A 21,228-nucleotide genomic window follows, 5' to 3' on the forward strand; every position below is an offset into this window, starting at 1 on the left:
TCTCAAAATAATTTTACCAGTGAAAGATGCCACGGGGGTGGGGGCGGGGGGGGGGTTGCTGTATGGTTCCATCATATAAATTCTAGAAAATAAAACTAACCTACTGTGCCAAAAATATCAGTGGTTGCCTTAGGACAAAGGATACTGAGTGAGAGGTTTAAGCAAGAGAGCCTAAGGAATCTTTCGGAAGTGATACATTCATTGTGACTACATTCAATGGTGCATACACATGTGAAAACATGCAATTAATTATAGGGGCCAGGGATTTAGCTCAGTGGTTCCGCTGCGCAAGTGCAAGGTCCTGAGTTCAATCCTTGGTACAAAAAAAAAGGCAATTATATACCTCAAGTACATGCATTTTATTATATGACAATTATGCTTCAAGAAAGCTGTTAAATAAGACTGGCATTGCAGACTGATTTTGCCAGATGGGTGGAACCACAGACACTGAGGACATGTCTATGAAAGTGGGCAAAATGATGAACCATGAAATCTAGTATAACTAGAGCAGGAAATTAGGACAGAAGGGACTGAACAAGCAAAGATAAAGGGTAATTTAGTAAAAAAAACAGGAGTGGAATGACTAAATGAGAAAACCTGAAGGATAGGTAACTAGCTCTATAGAATGAAATGAATTCAAAGTTTCAAAGGCAACTGAATTCTGAATTAAAAAGTACTAAGTTATGATATTAAGAGTAGGTAACTAAAGTAGAGTTGATATAAAAGTCACTTGGAATGACAAAGAACTGAGAATCTAAGATACTGAATTGGTCATTTGTACGTTAAAATTACCTAGGATGATGGACGATGTGGGGTAAAAATATAACCACAGGTGAGATATCACAAGTCTTCACTCAATGAAAGGGACATCATACCTTAAATTTTGTACTTGCTTTTAAAAAAAAGTCTGTCTAGGGCCAGGGATTTAGCTCAGTGGTTCCACCGCCTGCCTCGAAAGCGCAAGGTCCGGAGTTCGATCCCCGGCACCAAAAAAACAAAAACAAAACAAAACAAAACAAAAAAGTCTGTCTAGAGTAGTATTTACTGTGCACTCTAGACAAACTACTTACAAAAACACATTAACCTGTGAACAAACTCTATCATTCAATTCATTAATTTCTTATTTCTAACCATTACTTAACTATTAATTATATTTCAAAGTTTACTCAGAAGTATGAGTTCAGGTGGAACAAACACATAAGGAAACATCATTACTGGCCAATTCTCCAAATGAACAATATCCTTTATTCTGAGACATCATGAGCTTATGCATGATTTATTACAAGTCTAATGATATTTCCTGGACAAATCTTACATTATTTGATTGGGTTATTATCAAGAGAGAAAAAAACAGCTCTAAATTCTTCTGAAAAACAGCTTTACTGAAATGGAATAGTACAAAAAATATAGTCAAATACTAATTCATGAATCAAGAAAGACTCAGAGTTTGGAAAAGAATGCAAAAAATCCAACATTCATTGACCTATTTTTCTGCATCTTCTTGCATATGCTGCAAATATTCAAAAACTAAAAATCCCCTTTTTTAATAGCAAATAATGAATTCAAACCACCCTTATTTCATCTTTTTACATCACACATATGTAACACAATTTCTAAGACAAGGTTTCAATGACTCAAAAATCCACTTCTATTTATAAAGTGTATTATCCTGGAAAACAGTATTTATAAAAATTTTTTATAGTAAATTCATAAAATGGGTTCTTTGCTTATTTTATTAATTATATATTAACAAGGGAATAACATTCTACTTTTTTAGAAATTATCTCAATTTTGAAAACTTAAGCCTCTTTATAAAAAATAAAACTATTATTTCTGATTAGTTAAAATTTCTCAGAAAAAGTATGTTTATTATTTTCTCTTAGTATTAAAATAATGACATTAAAGCATGGGTCATCAAAGAGTTTATATTAAATTCCCTATGAAAATACAGACATTTAGCATTCAGAATGGGAAACTCAAGTATTCAGAAAGCTTCGATCCTAAAAGTTTGAAGGGTTTCAACCAACAAAAATCTCTTTAATATTACAAGGTAAGGTGAACCTGCCTCAAATCCTTACTCAATTACATATAAAATAAGAAAACAAATTGGAAGAGATAAGTATACACTACTGCAGAAAAAAATGACATTGACAGTAAAGAGAACAAACAGAAATAACAAAATACATAGAAGATAATGAAGAAATATACTGAAGCATCTGAAAACAAAAGAAAATGGTATCTGAGATCTGCTTCAACATAATCTATGGTTTGGAAGGATCATCTTCTATGATCTTCTCACAGAATGACACTATATCATACCTCCTTAACCTCTGTTGTCTCGTTTCCCAAATTGTTTGACTACTCCTCTCAATCTCTTTGGATGTTTCTCTTTCTCTGCCTGCCTCTGAACTTTGGAGATTTCTGAAGTTCTTGTCTTTTAAATTTTATGGACAATTACAAGGATTTAATTAGATCTAAAGCAGGACCTTCCCAGCCTTGGGCAATAACCCCCCATCATCCTCTTCTCCCCTGTAGCTGTAACTCCTTGTTCTGGTACAGATAAAACTGACAACTATGTCCCGGAAACAAAGTTTACGACACTCTGTTCTCCTGTGATTCATAAGGCTCTGTCTTCTTTCAAGGCAAAGTCACAAAACTGTTTGCCCTTATCCTGTTCCAGTAAACTCACTTGCTAGTCACTAGAAAAACTGCGCTCTTCAACAAAATGTATAAAGGCTGGAACTTCTCTTTGTTCAATGCTCTTCCTTTGGACAGGAGTCTGTTGAGCAGGTGTACACCTTAAACCTGAAATAAAGTCCTGTTTCAGTCCATGGGTCTCTCCAGTCTCTTACATTCCCATAACACACCTACAGGCTAATGACCCTCAAACTGTCATTTTTTTCTTCTTCATCTCTCAGAAGATGTATTGTAAATATATTTTCGATGCTATATATTGGATTATCTTTATCATCTGCGTAAAGAAAAGACCCTCAAATTTCTACTACAGCCTTTCCTTGGTGACACAGGAGCAAGCACTTTTAACTTTGGTTAATTTATCTATTGAGATCTATTACTACTACTACTTAAAATATAATATATCCAAAACCTAATGTATAATCTTTCTCAGTATCCCCACCAAAAGCAGGAACTATTCTCACAGCTTTCTTATTTTTTCTACCAATACCCCATCAACCAGGTGTCAAAATCACATTTCTTTAGGCCTAGTCTTTTTTTTTTTTTTGGTACTGGGGATCGAACTCGGGTCCTTGCACTTGTGCAGCAGGCGGCGAAACCACTGAGCTAAATCCCCGGCCCAGGCCTAGTCTTATTATACATCCTTTCAGTCTTATGCTTTCCTATTTCTAGTACTACAAGCATCCTTTAGCTTTCATTACTTCATTGCTAGGACTATTGCCAAGGCCTCCTTCCTCTGGTCCTTTCATTTCAATCCATCACATGGAGTTGCCAGATTAATGTTCCTAAAGACAATCTTTAGTAACTTCACTCACTACTCAAAAATCTTTCCATGAATCCCTTCTGCCTAGTAAATAAACCCAAATTCTCTAACCAGTCAATTACTTTTACATTACCTAAGCTCGAGTAAAACTGAACTCCTATGGCATTTTATTTACCCCTCTATGAAGGTAGAGGTCTGATAGCTACTACACCCAGTTTAACGTAGGTCTTACTTCTCCCATCAGACATTGGCTACTTGAGGCCAGGGATCACATTTAATATGTCTGGATAGAAAATAATCCTGAAGAAAGGAAAGTAAGAATTCAGAATCAAATCAAATTAAACTTAGGTTAAAAATAGTATTTGAATGCTTTTTCAGATGCAATCTTTCCACAGGAGCATAGGAAATAAAATCTGTTTATTACCTGTTACTACATTTATATCTGGATACTGGTTTTCACAAAGACCAACAGCTTTGCTATCCCTCTCAAAAGCCTCTCGAAGTTCTTTCTTGACTGCTGCTGAACCACATAATCGATACAGGCCTACTACCTAGAAATAAAATTATGACCACATTATAGTAAATTTGATAAGTAAAAATATAATAGTACAATATCAATCATATGAACTTGACAATCAAATATGTTCTGATGGTGCTTAAACCTCAAACACAGGTTTTGAAATCACATTACAGACTATATTGATTAGTTTAATAAACCATCCTATTATTTCAATTAAAAGAATATGATTTTGTACTGTTAGCTACCTTAAGAAAAAGATATAATCCATTCTCTTTAGTTTTATACGCCCGGGGCTGGGGATTTAGCTCAGCAGGGCTGCGCCTGCCTGGCAAGCACGAGGTCCTGAGTTCAATACCCAGTACCGAAAAAAAAAATAAAAAATAAAGTACCAGTTTTATATGCCCAACCAATTAACCAATTATCTCCATGTCCTGACCATGTGCCCTTTCATATCTTTTATCCTGCATTAGCACACGTTAAAAAGGGGCTTTGGAGTTATAGTCTCACTCTGTCACTCTTTGCTTGGTGAATTTGGGCAAGATTTTTAATCTCTTTAAAATTCACTTTTTTTATCCATAAATAACTATAGAATTGAAAGAAAGTACTAGGAAGTTTAGATGTCCTACTTAGCTTCAGGAAGCTACTACATCTATTTTTATGCACATAAGCAAGTAAGACCCACAGAGATTTAAGTGAGTTGCCCAACATCACACACACAATAACAGAGGTGAAACCAGAATCTAGGTCTTCAGTATCTTAATACAAAATTCCACTAACTTGTGTTCTTTCTATAGTTTCTATATTAATATTCTAATATTGATAATTTAAAGTCAAGAAATAATATTTCAGATTTTTTATAATTATCCTTATCTTTTAATTTTTATAGCCAAAGTTGTAAAAATCTGATAGTTTAAAAAAAATTTCTGCACGTAAAGTGTTTTTAGGCTTAATATATGACAGAAAAATATGTGTAAAAACTTTCTTTTTTTTTTTTTCCTGGTACCAGGGAATCGAACTAGGCTCCTTATGCTTGCACAGCAGGCGGCAAAACCAGAGCTAAATCCCCAGCTCTGTGTAAAAACTTTTTATAACTCAATAATATCCTCAGTGATAGTCCACATATATTAGTAGCTAACATTTATATACTTTAATACAAGTAACACCAGGTTTTTCTTTTAACGGTTACCTTTGCCTTCTTACTTAAAAAGGAATGAGATGTGTTCTTATTAGCAGGACCTCTCCTCAGCCTCCATACTATCCCATAGCAAAGAAAGAGATAAGTTTTTGACTTCCAAAGAGAGAAACTGAGACAGAATGAGCAGGGAGTCAGGGCCAGGGATTTAGCTCAGTGGTTCTGTCGCCTGCCTGGCAAGCACAAGGGCCCAGGTTCGATCCCCGGTACCAAAAAAAAAAAAAAAAGAGCAGGGAGTTAATTTTAAAAATGAAGCAGGGTCATTAGCTCCACTCTTAGAACATCCTCTCATAGAACGGCAAACTATGCAGAAACATTTCTTAAATGAATTAGCCTTTGCCTATTATCAGCCTTGGCTTTTTCTAGGAAAGCCACTGTAAGGCAATCTTAATCTCTAGTTATAAACCCTCCCAGCTCTGTATCACAGCACAAATTGGGAAACATCTGGTGCAATCTCAAATCACTGACAACACAGGTCATACCTATGAACTGTAACTAAACAGTAATACCAAAAAAATAAAGAGTAGGAATAGGAAAATGTCAATTAAATTTTTTTACCTTACCTTGTATTTCTTCCCCAAGACTTAAAGTCAATAATTAATAAAGGAAGTAGTAGAGAAACACAGTAAAATAATACCTGACAACCTCTGTTTTCAATTTCCACAATACATTTCTGTATCAGGAGTGGCACCATCAATCCTACATTTTCTCTTTCTACAACTTTTTGAATGTCAACACCAAACATTACTGAAGCTCGATTTTTATCTAGTCTGAGAAGAGAATTCTCCCACTGTTCCATAAGAGTCACTTTCACATAAATAAGACCTCTTGGTTCAAGTTTGACAGCCAATTGATGTGTCCTTGTCACTCTGAACAAGGTGGGGAGAACAACAGTTCCATGACAACACACTCGATTTTTTCTTGGAGTGGGCTCCCAACTGAATACTACTAATTTCAAATGTTGTGCATTTTCAATTTCTATGTTGAAAGTGTGATCCATGTCTAAAAACGTTGTCCGACATGTGAGCAAAGCTGTTCTTGCTTTGTTTACTGAATCTACCTGAATTGCACAAAAGACATCTTTTGAATCTATCCGAGGGGGTTTTAAATCCTCAGCACCATAGAAATGCACACTCATGAGCCCAGATATGTACTGTGAACACTTAGGTTGATCAGAAAAGCTATAATGTCTAAAAGCATCTATGTCTATTTCATTTTTGTTACAACTACTTGGAATGATTTCTTTTCCTTTTCCAAATTTGTTTTCAGGTCCATGTTTGCTAGATTTAGTTATAAGTTCAGGTGAGTCTCCATCACTGAGATAACCACCTTGGCAAGAATACTTTGAATTCAAAGTTTTCTTCTGGTAGCTGTGCTGAGAAGACACAGTAGTATCAAGATGGTACCGGCTTATAACATTCCTCTTAGCAGCTGTGGTAGTATTCCCAGAAGGTAGAATAACAGCATGATGAACTTCTCTACAGTTATATTTAGACAAGGAAGGAGTACTATCTGGGCTGTGTATATAATTCAAAGTTCCCTTAACACTTAGCTTTCGACTAAATTCTGGCAACTTTTTCATTTTCATGGAAAGTTTCCTCACAGTTCGTGGAGATTTTATTTTATCTGGTAAAGACCAATTAATTGAACTGCCTTTTTTAATAGGGGTAGGGCTTGGTGAAGATGGTTCTATAACTCCCAATTCAGTCCTATTTGCAGCGGCTAAGATCCCAGGACCTTAAAAAGAAAGAAATAAAGATTATAAAGTGCTATGTTTTTATTTCTACTTTTATTCCTATTTTATAAACGTCAACTAAACAAGGCATCACATGGACAAATTCTTCCCTTGTTTCATCTCAGTGGGGAGATTTAGTTGTTTAGGTCAGTCTCTACCTCCATTTTCACGCAGAATACATAGCAAGAATCTCCAAATGGCTTACAGTTGAAAAAAGCATCTTTCTCTCCACCTCCTATTCTGAAGGTTGGGAGAAAGGGAAATGCAGGTACCTTTTTAAAATTTCCTACTGCAATAAATTCTAGTGAGTATAATTTTGAACAGTAGATATCTGATAAAACTAAGAAAGCTTCCTATTTTAGTATGTTTATTTTAACTGGAAATGCTACCCTACTATAAGAATGTTTTTCTTCTATATTTATAGTCCTCTAAAACTAAGCGTTACCACACAGCAGTGCTAGTTTAAAAAACAAAGTTAAAATCAAACAAGTTTATGATTTTGGCAGCCAAGTGCCCTTGCTTGTTCTAAAATTCTTTTAGAATATATCACCAAAGACTAAGTGAACTCTAGTCAATGAAGAATAACAGAACTTTGAATGTGTAAATCTAACTGTTAAGTATTGTGGTGAAAATAATGTTAAAAGTAGTTTAATATTAGTAAACTAATATTTTATTATGATTAAATAATAACACCAGCCAATATTTATTGAGTACTTAATATGCACAGACCTTCATTTAATTCTCATCATAACCATATGAGTTAAGTAACATCAGCACCCCATTTCCAGATGAGGAGCCTCAGGCATAGAGCCATCAAATTTGTACAGGATCATAAAGCTTGAAAGTGACAGAACCAGGATTCAAACCTATGCACTGGCTTTCAGAGTGGATGCTCTAAATACTACACATATTAGCCTCTCCATCCTCCTAAACACTTTATGCCCAGATATAGACATTAAACTGATTTTAAAGATTTTGTTGCAACTATTATTAGAAGTCAAAATATTCCATTTAAACTTACACATTCCCACTTAAAAAAAAAGACAAGTTAATCAATTTCATGTTTATATTTTGTTCCTAATAAAGCAAAATAAAAATATTTTTAAAACCTAGTATTATAAAATTTAAACTTTTTCTTTCAACAATCTAATTTCCCAATTATTTATAATTTATATCATTTTTTCATATTTTGACTATGTCTTCTAGGCAAATATCTAATAACTTTAGTACCATAAGCTAATCTATATAAAACTAATTTCACAATCAAAATGAAAAGTGTTTATTCATTTTAAAACATCAATAGACAAAATGACCTTTCTTTAAAGTTTTAGTATTCTCCCTCCTCTCTGTTCTGTGTGTCCTAATCACAAAGAAGTAAGTTTCTTTATAAAGAGAAGACTATTTCAAGCAGGTCTACTGGGCTCCTCTGGTAATAGCTAATAAGAAATGGAGTGTTTATAAACTACACAAGGCATCCCCTTGTATTCCAAATCACAGTACAATTCAACAGGCTTACTAGTCTGAAACATTCTACAGTAATCAAGGGCTTATTTTAGTCTACAAACATTAATCCATTTTGTCAGTCTGGAAAAGTGACCCACTGTATGAAACTGCTCTAAATTTTATTAAGTTATTAAGGAATTTTACATTCTAACTCTTTTTTATACATTAAGTAAATAATTCCTCTTAAAGTCTTTTAATTTTTAAATTAAATATAATACATGTTAGCAGCTTCTATTGCAGATAGGAGTGAATTTATTAAAACAAAATGCTATTTTTATAAAATCAAAAAGTTGAAATATTACCAAATTCCACAGTTACTTAAAATTTAACTACAATATACTAACCAAATAATAGAATATAAAAGCAAGTACAGGGGCCGGGGATTTGGCTCAGTGGTTTCACTGCCTGCTGCACAAGCGCAAGGACCCAAGCTCGATCCCCGATACCAAAAAAAAAATAAAATAAAAGCAAGTATAGAATGAAAATCCTTAAATATAAATTTAAGTACCAGGGTAGAGTCAAGCGAAACCAGCATACTCCTTCAGCACCCAGAATAGTAACTGACACTCAACTTTTGTTGAATAAATGAAGGGATCAACCAACCAATTGTTACCAGCCCTGCAAATTAGTTAACTTTTTAGACACTCCAATATAGGAATTATCAATAGTAGTTACCAGCCACAAACATCCAGTAATGATACTATTAACTGATCCTAATGCAGCAAAAAGAAAGAAAGAAAGAAAGAAAAGATCATGAAAAAAATCACTGCAATTGCAGTGCAAACAATCTATCAGCACCTAATACCAGGAAAACAGTCAAATACATTAGAGTGTATCAACCCAATGAAACTCAATAAAGCTTAAAAAAACGATAATGTTAGCACTCAGGAAGCTGAGGCAGGAGGATCACTGCAAGTTCCAGGCTAGACTAGGCTATACAATGAGTTCAAGGACAGCCTGAACTACACAGCGAGACCCTGACTCAAAAAAGTAAAAATAAAACAACAAAAACGGAACAAAACAAACAAAAAATAATAATGTTAATTTACATGTAACAATGCAAGATGAAGACACCAAGAAAAAAGAGATAAATAAAAGCTCAATCTGATTGCTACTGGATTGCAATTGATTGCAACTTCATCTGAAAGTTTAGCCAAAAACAAACCACAGCTGTGTTAGGATGATTTTTTTAAAATTGTCATTCATAGGGGCTGGGGATTTAGCTCAGTGGTTCCAGTGCCTGCCTCGCAAGCACAAGGTCCCAAGTTTGATCCCCAGTACCAAAAAAAAAAGGGGGGGGCTTGTAGCCTGGATGGACTATAATGGGACAGAAAGAAGGCAAGTTTGCTGCTTCTCTGCCTTCTGCCTGCCCTACCACACCAAGAACTATTTCTCCTCTGATACCCCTCTGCCATGCCACCCTGGCTTGGAACCAGCTGACTGTGGACTGAAACCCCTACAAACTGTGAGCTGAAATAAACTTTTCCTCTAACTCTGGGTTTCAACAATGAGAAAATAACTCAGAAAATGGCATATAAATCAACCGCCTACATATTTTCCTTGGTCAATTTAGGACTGTGCTTACTGGATTTGAACTACTAAAAGAATGACAACAAATATCAATCATCCCATACTTTACAACATTTTTTAAGTGTTTGTTTGGGGAAATGTAAACTAGTACAACCACTATGGAAATCAGTGTGCAAATTCCTCAAAAAACTATGATAGAGGCCTGGGGATTTAGCTCAGTGGTTTCGCCGCCTGCTGCACAGGCGCAAGGACCCGAGTTCCATCCCCAGTACCAAGAAAAAAAAAAAAAATCTATGACAGAAATTCCATTTGACTCAGCTATACCCCTTCTAAGTATCTTCCCAAAAGAGTTAAAGAAATCATGTTACAGGGATACATGCATAACCATGTTTATAGTATAATTTATAATAGCTAAATCTTGGAAATGGCCTATATGTCCATCTACAGATGAATGGATAAAGTAAATGTGGTATTGATACACAATAGAGTACTGCTTGCCACAATAAACTCAGGTAAATGGATATAACTTAAGATTATAATGTTGAGTGAAATAAGTCAAATATACAAATTTAAGTATCTCTTGGTTTCTCTTATATGAGTAACTCAAAAAAAATATAAAGAGAAAAACAGAAGTTAGATAAAGAGGAAGAACTTAAATAAAGAGGAAGAATTGGGGAGAATTTTTTCAAATGGATGAAGGCACAAGAAATGGACAGGGAAGGGAAGGAGAGGGGGAAATTGTAAAAATAGGGCCTTTGCAAATGGAAAGGAGACCAACAGTTCCAAGGAGCAGGGAGGGAGGGAAAGGGTTAAGGGATGAAAAGCAGAGAGAGAAAAAAGATGTGTTAATATGTATTAGGTACGTGTACCAACTCCCCAAAATAACTGTAAGCATCGTATACTGCAAACATGTACTAATAAAAAAATAAATTTTTGTTAGTCCTTCTAGGTTCACAATTTGCCACAAACACAAACTAGTAAGTTTAACGACAGTAAACTCTGTGTCACTGTATAGGTACTGGCTTTCTAACTTTGTTCTTGTCCCTATACCCTCTTGGCTTCTCTGCTCCATTCTGTACTCATTCTTGTGACACTGTAACCTTCTTTGATCATAACCTACACTATAAACTACTATTGCAAATGGTATTTATTTCTCTTCCCATCCAGATTACAAAAGAAACACAATATTTACCCTAGAAAATTAGTCGACAATTAGAAATGCACAAAGAAAAAAAGTTTTTAATTACCTTCAATCCCAACACCCAGAAAACAAAAATACCATTAACACTTCCAGTTTAGCAGTCAGTGTTTCAAAATTGCCACCATGGGCTGGGGATTTAGCTCAGTGGTGCCGCCGCCTGCCTCGAAAGCGCAAGGTCCCTAGTTCGATCCCCGGTACCAAAAGAAAAAAAGTACTAATAACAAAATTGCCACCATACAGTGTACAGTTTTGTCATTCACTTTTTCTCTTAATCTAACATTTATTCTACCTCCCCATCTCCCAAAGAAAGACATTCAAATGAAAACAGTTTATTTGCAGAGGATAGAAACACCAACGAGGAAGTGAGAAAATTCAAGGTGACTATCAAGACTGCTACCACTATGGGTGACTGGAGCTTAATGTCATAAGAAAAATCTGGGGAACAGTGTAGAATATTTATTCAGAAAAGTCTGCCCAAAAGATGAAGAAGCAGGGGTAGTTGTACACCAGCTCCTGTCACTAATAGGCTGCCCAGCAGAGAGATTCCCTGACTTCAGAGAAAGTCCTCAGGCAGAAATGCTGATGGGAAGAATCATGCTTCACCCATTTCAAGTAGAAAGTAACAAAACCCAAAAACTGAGAAATAACAATGCCAGCATCTCCTATATCCCACATCTCCAAATATTCTGCTTCACTTAAGGTGTCACAAATTAAAGTGGCATTATAAAACACAACTAAGTTCTACTCTACATTTGACATTTGCAACCAAATATGCCTTATTCTCTGCTACCTGGGGAGAGTAACTGGAACCAATAAGGGCATACCAGAAAACTGAAGACAATCAAAGAAGAACAAAAACCATTATGTTGAACAACATGAAATGCTTTTTTAAAAACAGATAATAAGATGTTGAGTATCACCACACTGCATATGGTTCAATCATATATATATATGACTTCAATTTTTTGATATTTGGGTTCCATAACTACTATAGCACCTACTATTAGCAAGGTCTTTACTTCTACTTCTTTTTCTATTCTTCCTTTCCTTTGCTCATGGGAGTAACTCAGACACAAAAATACAAACTAATAACTACTCGTATACCGAAACACAACTTTTCAACCAGGCCAAGTATGAGTGAATGAATAAATGAAGCAAAATATGATTTACATAAAGAATACACATTTTTTTCTATTCTCTACAATTAAACTCAACTAAGAAAAAAGCAATTATTATCTCATTAAAATATATCAATTACAAAACCAAGACTATGATAAAAATAAACTGCCATGTATATAAAAAAATGTATAAGCTTAAGTTTTATGTGTAAAAATATGTTCACATTATAAGGAAAAGTATATAAATATAACAGACATTTATAGATAGCTTTAGCAATTATCAAAGAATTGAAAATGAAGACAAGGTAAATCTATGATCTTTACCTGCAAAAGGAGGTTTCAACACAGGACTGTCCTCCACCATTATACCTTCTTGTGTCTTGTGTCCTAGCCTTTGCTTGTGCTGTGGTATAAATTCTGTGGAATGGATGGGATTTATAGGATTCATTTCATTTAACTCCATACTCTGAATATCACCCATGTGTTCAGAAGAGCACAATAAATCTTCAGTATACTGCGCTGCTTTCATTAGGTCACTACCAGAGGGTATGTGCAAACTGGAGACAGGAAGCTTTAAAACAGCAGTGTTTGCCACTCCAAAACTCAAGGCACTTGACATGCCAAGGTCATCATCCTCGGGAATAGGATTGTACCATATTTCTCCTTCATCATCTGCATCATTGTCCTCATTAAAATCTAAAGAACAGTTTCTTGATAATGAAGAGCTTGTAGCATTACATACCATATATGTACAATATTCTTCAGATGATTTAAGAAAAGGCTGTGATAGCTGATGGTAAGATGGAGTCACAGATGAGATGGATAAATTGCTTCTATTTTGGTATTTTTTATTTTCTTCTTCCAGATTAAGAGCTCTCAGACTACTCTGATAGAGCCAGTTGCGTTTTTTTGAAACAGTGATGTTGTTAAGTGGCTTATGACCTCTGAATTCTACATTATCCTTCAGATCTTCAAGTTCTCTTTTCTTCATTGAAGACCCATAGACATCTTCAAATAATTCTGTTTCAAAGAAGAAAAGATAGACTATAACACCTGATACACCAAGAGAGTCATGTTACTTTTTAAATACTAAAAAATTTTTAAAGGATGAAGAAAAATAATATTAATCACATTAACCAACAAAATCTAACCTGAAAAAGCCTAGACTGTCCATCTAAACATGATTTCTATTATTTAGAAATTAGTCTACTAGTATAAGTGTCATAAAATTCTGAGAAAAAGGATATATACAGTTTGACATGTCTTTACAAAACCTAGTGTTAACAAAGCCTTGCCCTAAGCAAAATATACTTTATAAAACATTTATATAGAATGCACTGTACACAGTATACCTTTAATTAATATTTGAATAATTCTGACCTATTAAAAACACCAGAAGTCATTAAAAAACATAATAATTGTATCTTTACACACAAAGTTAAACTTTCAATAACCCAACAAAAAAGTATACTTGTTATTAAATTTCAACATAACATTGTTTTCCTAAATATATAGCAAAGTAGTATGTTATGCAGAGTTTGAGTCATAAATATCTTGGGCAAAAATAAAAATAAAAATCTCTTAAGGAGGCACAAATTAGAACTAAACACTCTCTCTCATAGTAAACACAACACAGCTATATTATTATTGGCCGAGGACAAACTTTAGCAACAGCGTAAACACTCAACAAAATAGTCTCTGCTATTAAATTCATAATTTGCTGGGGATTTAGCTCAGTGGTTCTGCTGCCTGCCTCACAAGCGCAAGGTCCCGAGTTCAATCCCTGGTACCAAAAAATAAGAAATTTGCAATTCAGTGGAAGACATCAGATACTTACATTTATATATATGTTACTATAATGTAACATTTCTGCCATCTGAAGAGGAAATTTTTGCTTTCAAGGAGTTGCATAAAACAGGATTCAGTGACAGTGAATAAGGTAAATATCTGTCCATCATAATAATTCACAGTATTAGGTAATTAAAATACAAACCAGTTTTCTGAAATCTAAGACTGTGTCAGGTATGTAAATTAGGGAGGTACAGTCTTACATTATTTTGAGTATGTATATATGGTTAACTAATGTTTGTGCTACAGCAAATAAAATATATTTTAATAGAGAGATAAACAAACTAAGCTATAAGGACCTTAGTAATACCCAAAAAATTATCAGTTACCTCCTTTTAACTAAGCAAAACAACCACAAATTGAGGTTCCAGTTTAATTAGTTCCAGATCCAAAAGTCAGACTAACAATCAGTAGGGAAGGAAGTACCCATGAATTTCTACTATGCCAGCCATTCATTCACTCAGCAAATGAGTCACAATTACAGTATATGCCAGGCAGGAGAGACAAAGCAGTAAAGGAAGCTCCTAGCCTCGTTTAACCTCTGCAACAATCCTATGAAATGAGTATGATTACTACAGCATGAGCTTCAGAGAATATGAGGAATATAATCAAGGCCCTAGTACAGTACCCAAAATGAAGCCTGTCTGATACAAAAACCCACACTCTTAATCCTCTTCCCACACCATACCACCCATGAACACTAGGAAAGCACACCACTGCCCCCAGCACTGAGGAGCAGAGCTGCCCCAGCACAGAGGAAGTGAACCTTCCAGACTGCCATACCACCATTCCCAGCACCTAGGAGGTGAGCCACGGGGGCAACAGCAGCATGCATTCCCCCTCACCCCCGCTGCCCGCTGAAATGAGAAGACACGTAAACAAGTCTCAAAACCAGACTTCCAGATCACCTACAGCAACCCCAAAGAGAAACGAGATGGAACAATCTGATACTCAACCACCTGGACTCCCTGAACTGGCAACAAAATAGGATCTGGAAAAAATGAAATCAGAAATTTCTCAGATAACAACAGAGATTGCACCCATAGTGCAAGACATGATTAATAAATCTAGAGAGGATACAGATAAAAAAAATAGAGGAGCTGAGGAACATGATGGAATCCCAACATAGGAAACAAAAGGAATCCATAAAACATGCTAACAGATTTCTAGCAGATTAAAAACTCCATTGAAAGTTTACACAGCAGAATGAGCCAACATGAGGACAGAATTTCAGATATAGAAGATAAGATTGCAAGTAGTGACAAGGAAAAGAAAAATTTCTTTAAAATTGTAAGGGACCACGAGAAATCAATCCAGCAGCTGCTAGACGATGCAAAGAATAACATAAGACTGATCGGAGTCAATGAAGAAATAGGGGAGAGTGCAGACAACATAAAAAAACTGTTCACAGTAGACCGGGAATTCAGCTCAGTGGTTCCGGCGCCTGCCTCGCAAGCTCACAGTCCCTAGTTCAATCCCCAGTACTAAAAAAAAAAAAAAGAAAGAAAAAGAAAAAAACTGTTCACAGAAGTGATGGCAGAAAACTTCCCAAGCAGGGGAAAAGAATGTGACATACAGATAAGTAAGGCATATAGGACTCCAACTAGCCTTAACAAAAAAAAAAAAAAACCTACACATAAGCATATATTAGTAAAGATTCCAGAAACCCAACAGAAGAACAAAATTCTACAAGCAATTAAAGAAAAGAAACATCTGGGAATTTAGCTCAGTGTTTCTGCTGCCTGCCTCGCAAGCGCAAGGTCCCAAGTTCGATCCCCAGTACCAAAAAAAAAAAAAAAAAAAAGAAAAGAAACAAATCACAGACAAAGGAAAGCCCATCAGAATCACAGCAGACTTCTCAATGCAAACCATCAAGGCAAGAAGAGTTTAGAGTGATGTACTGTAAGGCCTAAAAGAAAAAACTCTCCAACCCAGATCGATGTACCCTGCAAAACTATCTTTCAAAATTGACAGAGAAATAAGATACTTTCATGACAAAGAACACCTGAGGAACTTCATGAATACCAAACCAGCACTCCAGAAAATTTTAGACAATATCCTAGGATAATACAATGAGGATCACAACCCCAGGAAGCCCAGCAGAATGAATCCATCAGGCACAACAAGAAATGAAATGCAAAGGGGAAAATTCAACAAAAAGAAAAAGTCATAAAAAAAAGAAAAAGAAAAGACAAAGTCATGACAATGAGGTCAATACGTATCAATTACAATCATCAGTGTTAATGGACTCAATTCACCAATCAAAAGAAATAGACTGGCAGAATGGGTCAAAAAGCAAGATCCAACAATATGCTGTACACAAGACACACACTTAATTCAAAAAGAAACTAACAGACTGAAAGTTAAAGGGTGGAAAACAATACTTCATGGGAAAGGAGCCCGAAAAAAACCAGGAGTAGCTATCCTCTTTGCAGATCAAGTGGATTTCAAACCAGCACTGATTAAGAGAGACAAAGAAGGACACTACATCCTTATAAAGGGAACAGTCCAAGAGGAAGAGATCACAATCATAAACATGTATGCACCAAACACTGGTGCACCCAACTACATAAAATAAATACTATGGACATGAAAAATCACATAAACAGTAATACAATAGTAGTGGGGGACCTCAATACCCCACTATAACTAATAGATAGATCATCTAGACAAAAAGTAAGCAACAAAATACTAGAACTTAATCAAACTCTTGAACAAATGAACTTAAGAGATGTTTACAGAGTATTCCACCCCACAAAATCAAAATACACATTCTTTTCAGCTGCACACAGGTTGTTCTCCAAACTAGACCACATACTCGCTCATAGAACATGTTTAAGTAAGTGCAAAGGAAATGAACTCATCCCCTGTATATTATAAGTCCACAGTGCGATGAAATTGGAGATCAATAGAAAAAGAAACTGCAAAAATTTCAGAAGCACATGGAAATTGAACAACACACTTCTGAATAACCAATGGGTCACAGAGGAAATTAAAGAAGAAATCAGACAGTTCCTTCAATTAAATGACAACGACAATCCAACATATCGTAAGCTATGGGACACGGTGAAAGCAGTCTTTCGAGGGAAATTCACAGCAGTGAACCCTCAAATGAGGAAAACAGAGCGAGCTCAATTACACAACCTGATGCTAAACCTCAGGCTTCTAGAAAAACAAGAGCAGGACAACCCCAAAGCTCATACAAGGGAGGAAATTATAAAGATGAGAGCAGAAATCAATTCAATGGAGACTAAGAGAACGATACAAAAAAAAAATCAATGAGGCCAAGGGTTGGTTCTTCGAAAAATTAAACAAAATCAACAAACCCTTAGCCAACCTTATCAAAAAAAGAAAAGAAAAGGCCCAAATCCATGCAATTAGGAATGAAAGGGATGAAATTACAACACACCCAGCAGAAATCCAGAGGATCATCAATACCTACTTTGAGAACCTATATGCCAATAAGATGGAAAACACAGAAGAAATGGACAGATTCCTAGATACGTATGAATTACCAAAGTTGAACGAAGACCTAAAAATGAATTACCAAAGTTGAATGAAGACCTAAAAATTCTAAACGACCCAGTATCTATCAATGAAATTGAAAATAATTAAAAACTTACCAACTAAGAAAAGCCCAGGTCCTGATGGCTTCACTGCTAAATTCTACAAGACATTCAGAGAGGAACTAATGCCACTACTGTTTAAAACTCTTCAATGAAATTAAAAGGGAAGCAATACTCCTGAATTCATTCCTGGAAGCAAACATCACCTTGATTTCCAAAGCAGAGAAAGCCCCAAATGGAAAAGAGAACTATAAGGCAATCTCACTAATGAACACAGAGACAAAAATCCTTAATAAGATACTGGCAAATAGTATGCAGAAGATTATCAAGAAGATCATACACCCTGACCAAGTGGGATTCATCCCAGGGATGCAAGGATTGTTCAACATACACATACCAATAAATGTAATATACTATTATCAATACAGCCAAGGACAAAAATCATATGATCATCTCAATAGATGCAGAAAAAGCATCTGACAAAATACAACACGCATTTATGATAAAAACCCTACAAAAAATTGGAATAGATGGTCTCTACCTCAATCTGAATAAAGCCATCTATGAAAAACCAACAGCCAATATATTACACTAAATGGTCAAAAACTGAAATCCCTCACACTAAAATCAGGAGCAAGACAATGATGTCCACTATCAACACTCCTGTTCAATATAGTTTTGGAAGCATTAGCCATGGCAATTAGACAAGAGAAAGAAAAGGTATAAAGACAAGAAATGAAGAAGTCAAATTGTCATTATTTACAGATGACATGATACTCTATATAGAAGACCCCAAGAACTCCACCAAAAGTCTTCTAGACTTAATAATCAAATTCAGTAAAGTAGCTGGATACAAGGTCAACACACAAAAATCAACAGCTTTCCTCTACATGAACAACAGACTCACTGAGACAGAAATAGGGCAAACAATTCCTTTCACAATAGCATCCAAAATACTGAAATACCTAGGAATCAAAAGCAATCAAACAAAAAAAGCAATCAAAGACTTCTTCTCTGAAAACTATGGCAGTCTGAAAAGTGAGATTGAAGAGGATATCAGAAAATAGAAAGACATCCCTTGCTCCTGGGTAGGAAGGATCAACATAGTGAAAATGGCCATGCTTCCAAAACTGCTATATAGATTCAATGCAATCCCAATTGAAATCCCAGAAGCATACTTCATGGACCTTGAGAAAACAATCCAAAAATTCATTTGGAACAAGAAGAGACCTAGAATAGCAAAAGCAATTCTAGGCAACAGAGACATGGCAGGGGGTATCACAGCCCTCAACTTGAAACTATACTAAAAAGCTACTGTGATAAAAACAGCATGGTACTGGCAAAGAAAAAGACCTGAGGACCAGTGGAACAGATTAGAAGATGCAGAAACAACTCCAGACACACTCAGCCACCTCATCTTCAACAAAGGAGACAAACACCCTCCCTCACTAGAGGAAAGATAGCCTCTTTAATAAATGGTGCTGGAAAAACTGGGTTTCAACTTGCCAAAGATTAAAACTAGACCTATATCTCTCACCAGGCACCAAACTAAAATTGAAATGGATTAAAGATCTAAATATTAAAATAGAAACCCTGAACTGGCTGGAACAGAGGTTAGGTAGAACTCTTGAAGACATTGGGGTAGGAAAAGATTTTATGATCAAAACCTCAGTTGACCATGAACTAGCACAAACAATCAACAAGTTGGATCTCTTCTTATTAAACAGCTTCTGCACAGCAAGAGAAACCACCAGCAGTGTGAAGAGACAACCCACCATGTGGGAAAAAATTTTCACCTGCTGTTCCTCAGAAAAAGGTCCACTATCTAGAATCTATAAAGAACTTAAAAACATTAGACTTCCCAAATTTAAAGACCCAATCCAAAAAGGGGCACCTGAAATGAACAGACACTTCTCAAACAAAGAAGTAGAAATAGCAAATAAACATATGAAAAAATGTTCAACATCACTGGTCATTTGAGAGATGCAAATGAAAACAACGCTGAGATGCCACCTCACTCCAGAAAGAATAGCTGCTATCATGAAATCAACCAATAACAAATGCTGGCAGGGCTGTGGAGAAAGAGGAACCCTGCTCCACTGCTGGTTGGAGTGTAGACTGGTGCAAGCACTGTGGAAATCAGTATGGAGATACCTCAAAGAACTAGGACTGGAAGTCCCATTTGATCCAGCTATTCCCCTGCTGGGTATCTTCCCCAAAGAATTAAAAGAATCATATCGGGCCAGGGATTTAGCTCAGTGGTTCCGGCGCCTGCTGCACAAGAGCAAGGTCCCAAGTTCGATCCCGGGTACCAAAAAAAAAAAAGAATCATACCACAATGATGTTTGTGCACCCATGTTCATAGCAGCATAGTTTGTAATAGCTAAAACTTGGAAGCAGCCCAATTGCCCATCAAATGGAGGCTGGATAAAGAAAATGTCAGTTTTTCTATAAAATGGAGTACTACCTCAGCCATAAAAAATGAGAAATTCTCTAATAATGTTTCACATTTAGCTACATTATAGCACATTAAGGCGATACTCTTAAATTAAATAATAGGACACACGTGTAAATATGGAATAGTTTCTCTAGTGTGAGAAACCGAAAGTGTAAATAAGGACTAAAAGGTATAATAGATATTGTGATATAGGAAGAAAAGGGAAAAAGGGGAAGGGGAAGTGGGAGGGGTAGGGGAAAGGAAAGAAGGGAATGGAATTAATATGAGAAAATGAAAAAATGGAAACAAAGTCTTTCTTTGGAGGGGTTGAAGGGAGGGCAGGGTAATGGGGAAAAAAATAACCAAGAGAGATTATGTAAAGGTGCAAATTTCCTATGATGAATGTCATCATATTGCATACCTAAAATGTACCAATAAAATTAATTTTTTAAAAAAACAATAGGAAAGCAGGTGACCCTCATCTGACAAGGAATAATATCAACCTGTTTTACTATGTTTAAATACACTAAAAACTATAAAATAATACTCAGAAAAATCAAGTAACTTACTCAAGACCAGCTAATTGATAAATAGAAGAGGAAGCACTTAAATTCTTCTGACTCCTAGGCTACTACTAAAAGATGTCCATCTCCTCCCTTCAGAACTTAACAAACATATAACAGATAGTCAGTAATACCTTGAATTTATTTAGTTTAATTAATGAAAACCTGAAGATTTAAGAGTCTTTCTCTTTGATTCTATCTCCTTTACATTTAAAAATTCATGGGGCTGGGGATTTAGGTCAGTGGCACCGTGCCTGCCTTGCAAGTGCAATGCCCTGAGTTCAATCCCCGGTACACAGGGCGGGGGTGATTTACAACTGAAAATCATCCACATGCTCAGGAATCACTGAGGCTTCTGGGTTCTCAGCAAATCACGTGCTTTTGCCAAGAGCACTGAAATCTAGATATCTAAATCTCTTATTATTTAATAGCATTTCATACCAACACAAGATTTTATAGTTTTGACACAATTATAAATTCAAAGCAAAAGGAATAAAATTATAGCTCACAATAACTATGGGCCACATCTTATTTTTATCTTATTCTCAGAAATCTCTT

The 21,228-nt window shown here is 35.6% G+C and overlaps 1 protein-coding gene across 3 annotated transcripts in view; it reads right to left on the bottom strand.

Annotated features, from left to right (window-relative positions):
* Nucleotides 1–21,228, bottom strand: part of Syde2 (synapse defective Rho GTPase homolog 2) — a 49,090-nt gene that overhangs the window by 20,567 nt on the left and 7,295 nt on the right. For all 3 annotated transcript variants that reach the window (XM_004841353.3, XM_021255438.2, XM_087213013.1), the window contains exons 2-4: nucleotides 12,581–13,276; nucleotides 5,807–6,906; nucleotides 3,882–4,008 (exon numbers count right to left, since the gene is read on the bottom strand). In XM_004841353.3, coding sequence (XP_004841410.3) covers nucleotides 3,882–4,008; nucleotides 5,807–6,906; nucleotides 12,581–13,276 — 1,923 coding nt within the window. The remainder of the gene's footprint in view (nucleotides 1–3,881; nucleotides 4,009–5,806; nucleotides 6,907–12,580; nucleotides 13,277–21,228) is intronic.

Source organism: Heterocephalus glaber, unplaced genomic scaffold (assembly GCF_053883595.1).
Source record: "Heterocephalus glaber isolate CG9 unplaced genomic scaffold, H.glaber_assembly_v1.0 deba00001442, whole genome shotgun sequence".
Classification (NCBI taxonomy): domain Eukaryota; kingdom Metazoa; phylum Chordata; class Mammalia; order Rodentia; family Bathyergidae; genus Heterocephalus; species Heterocephalus glaber.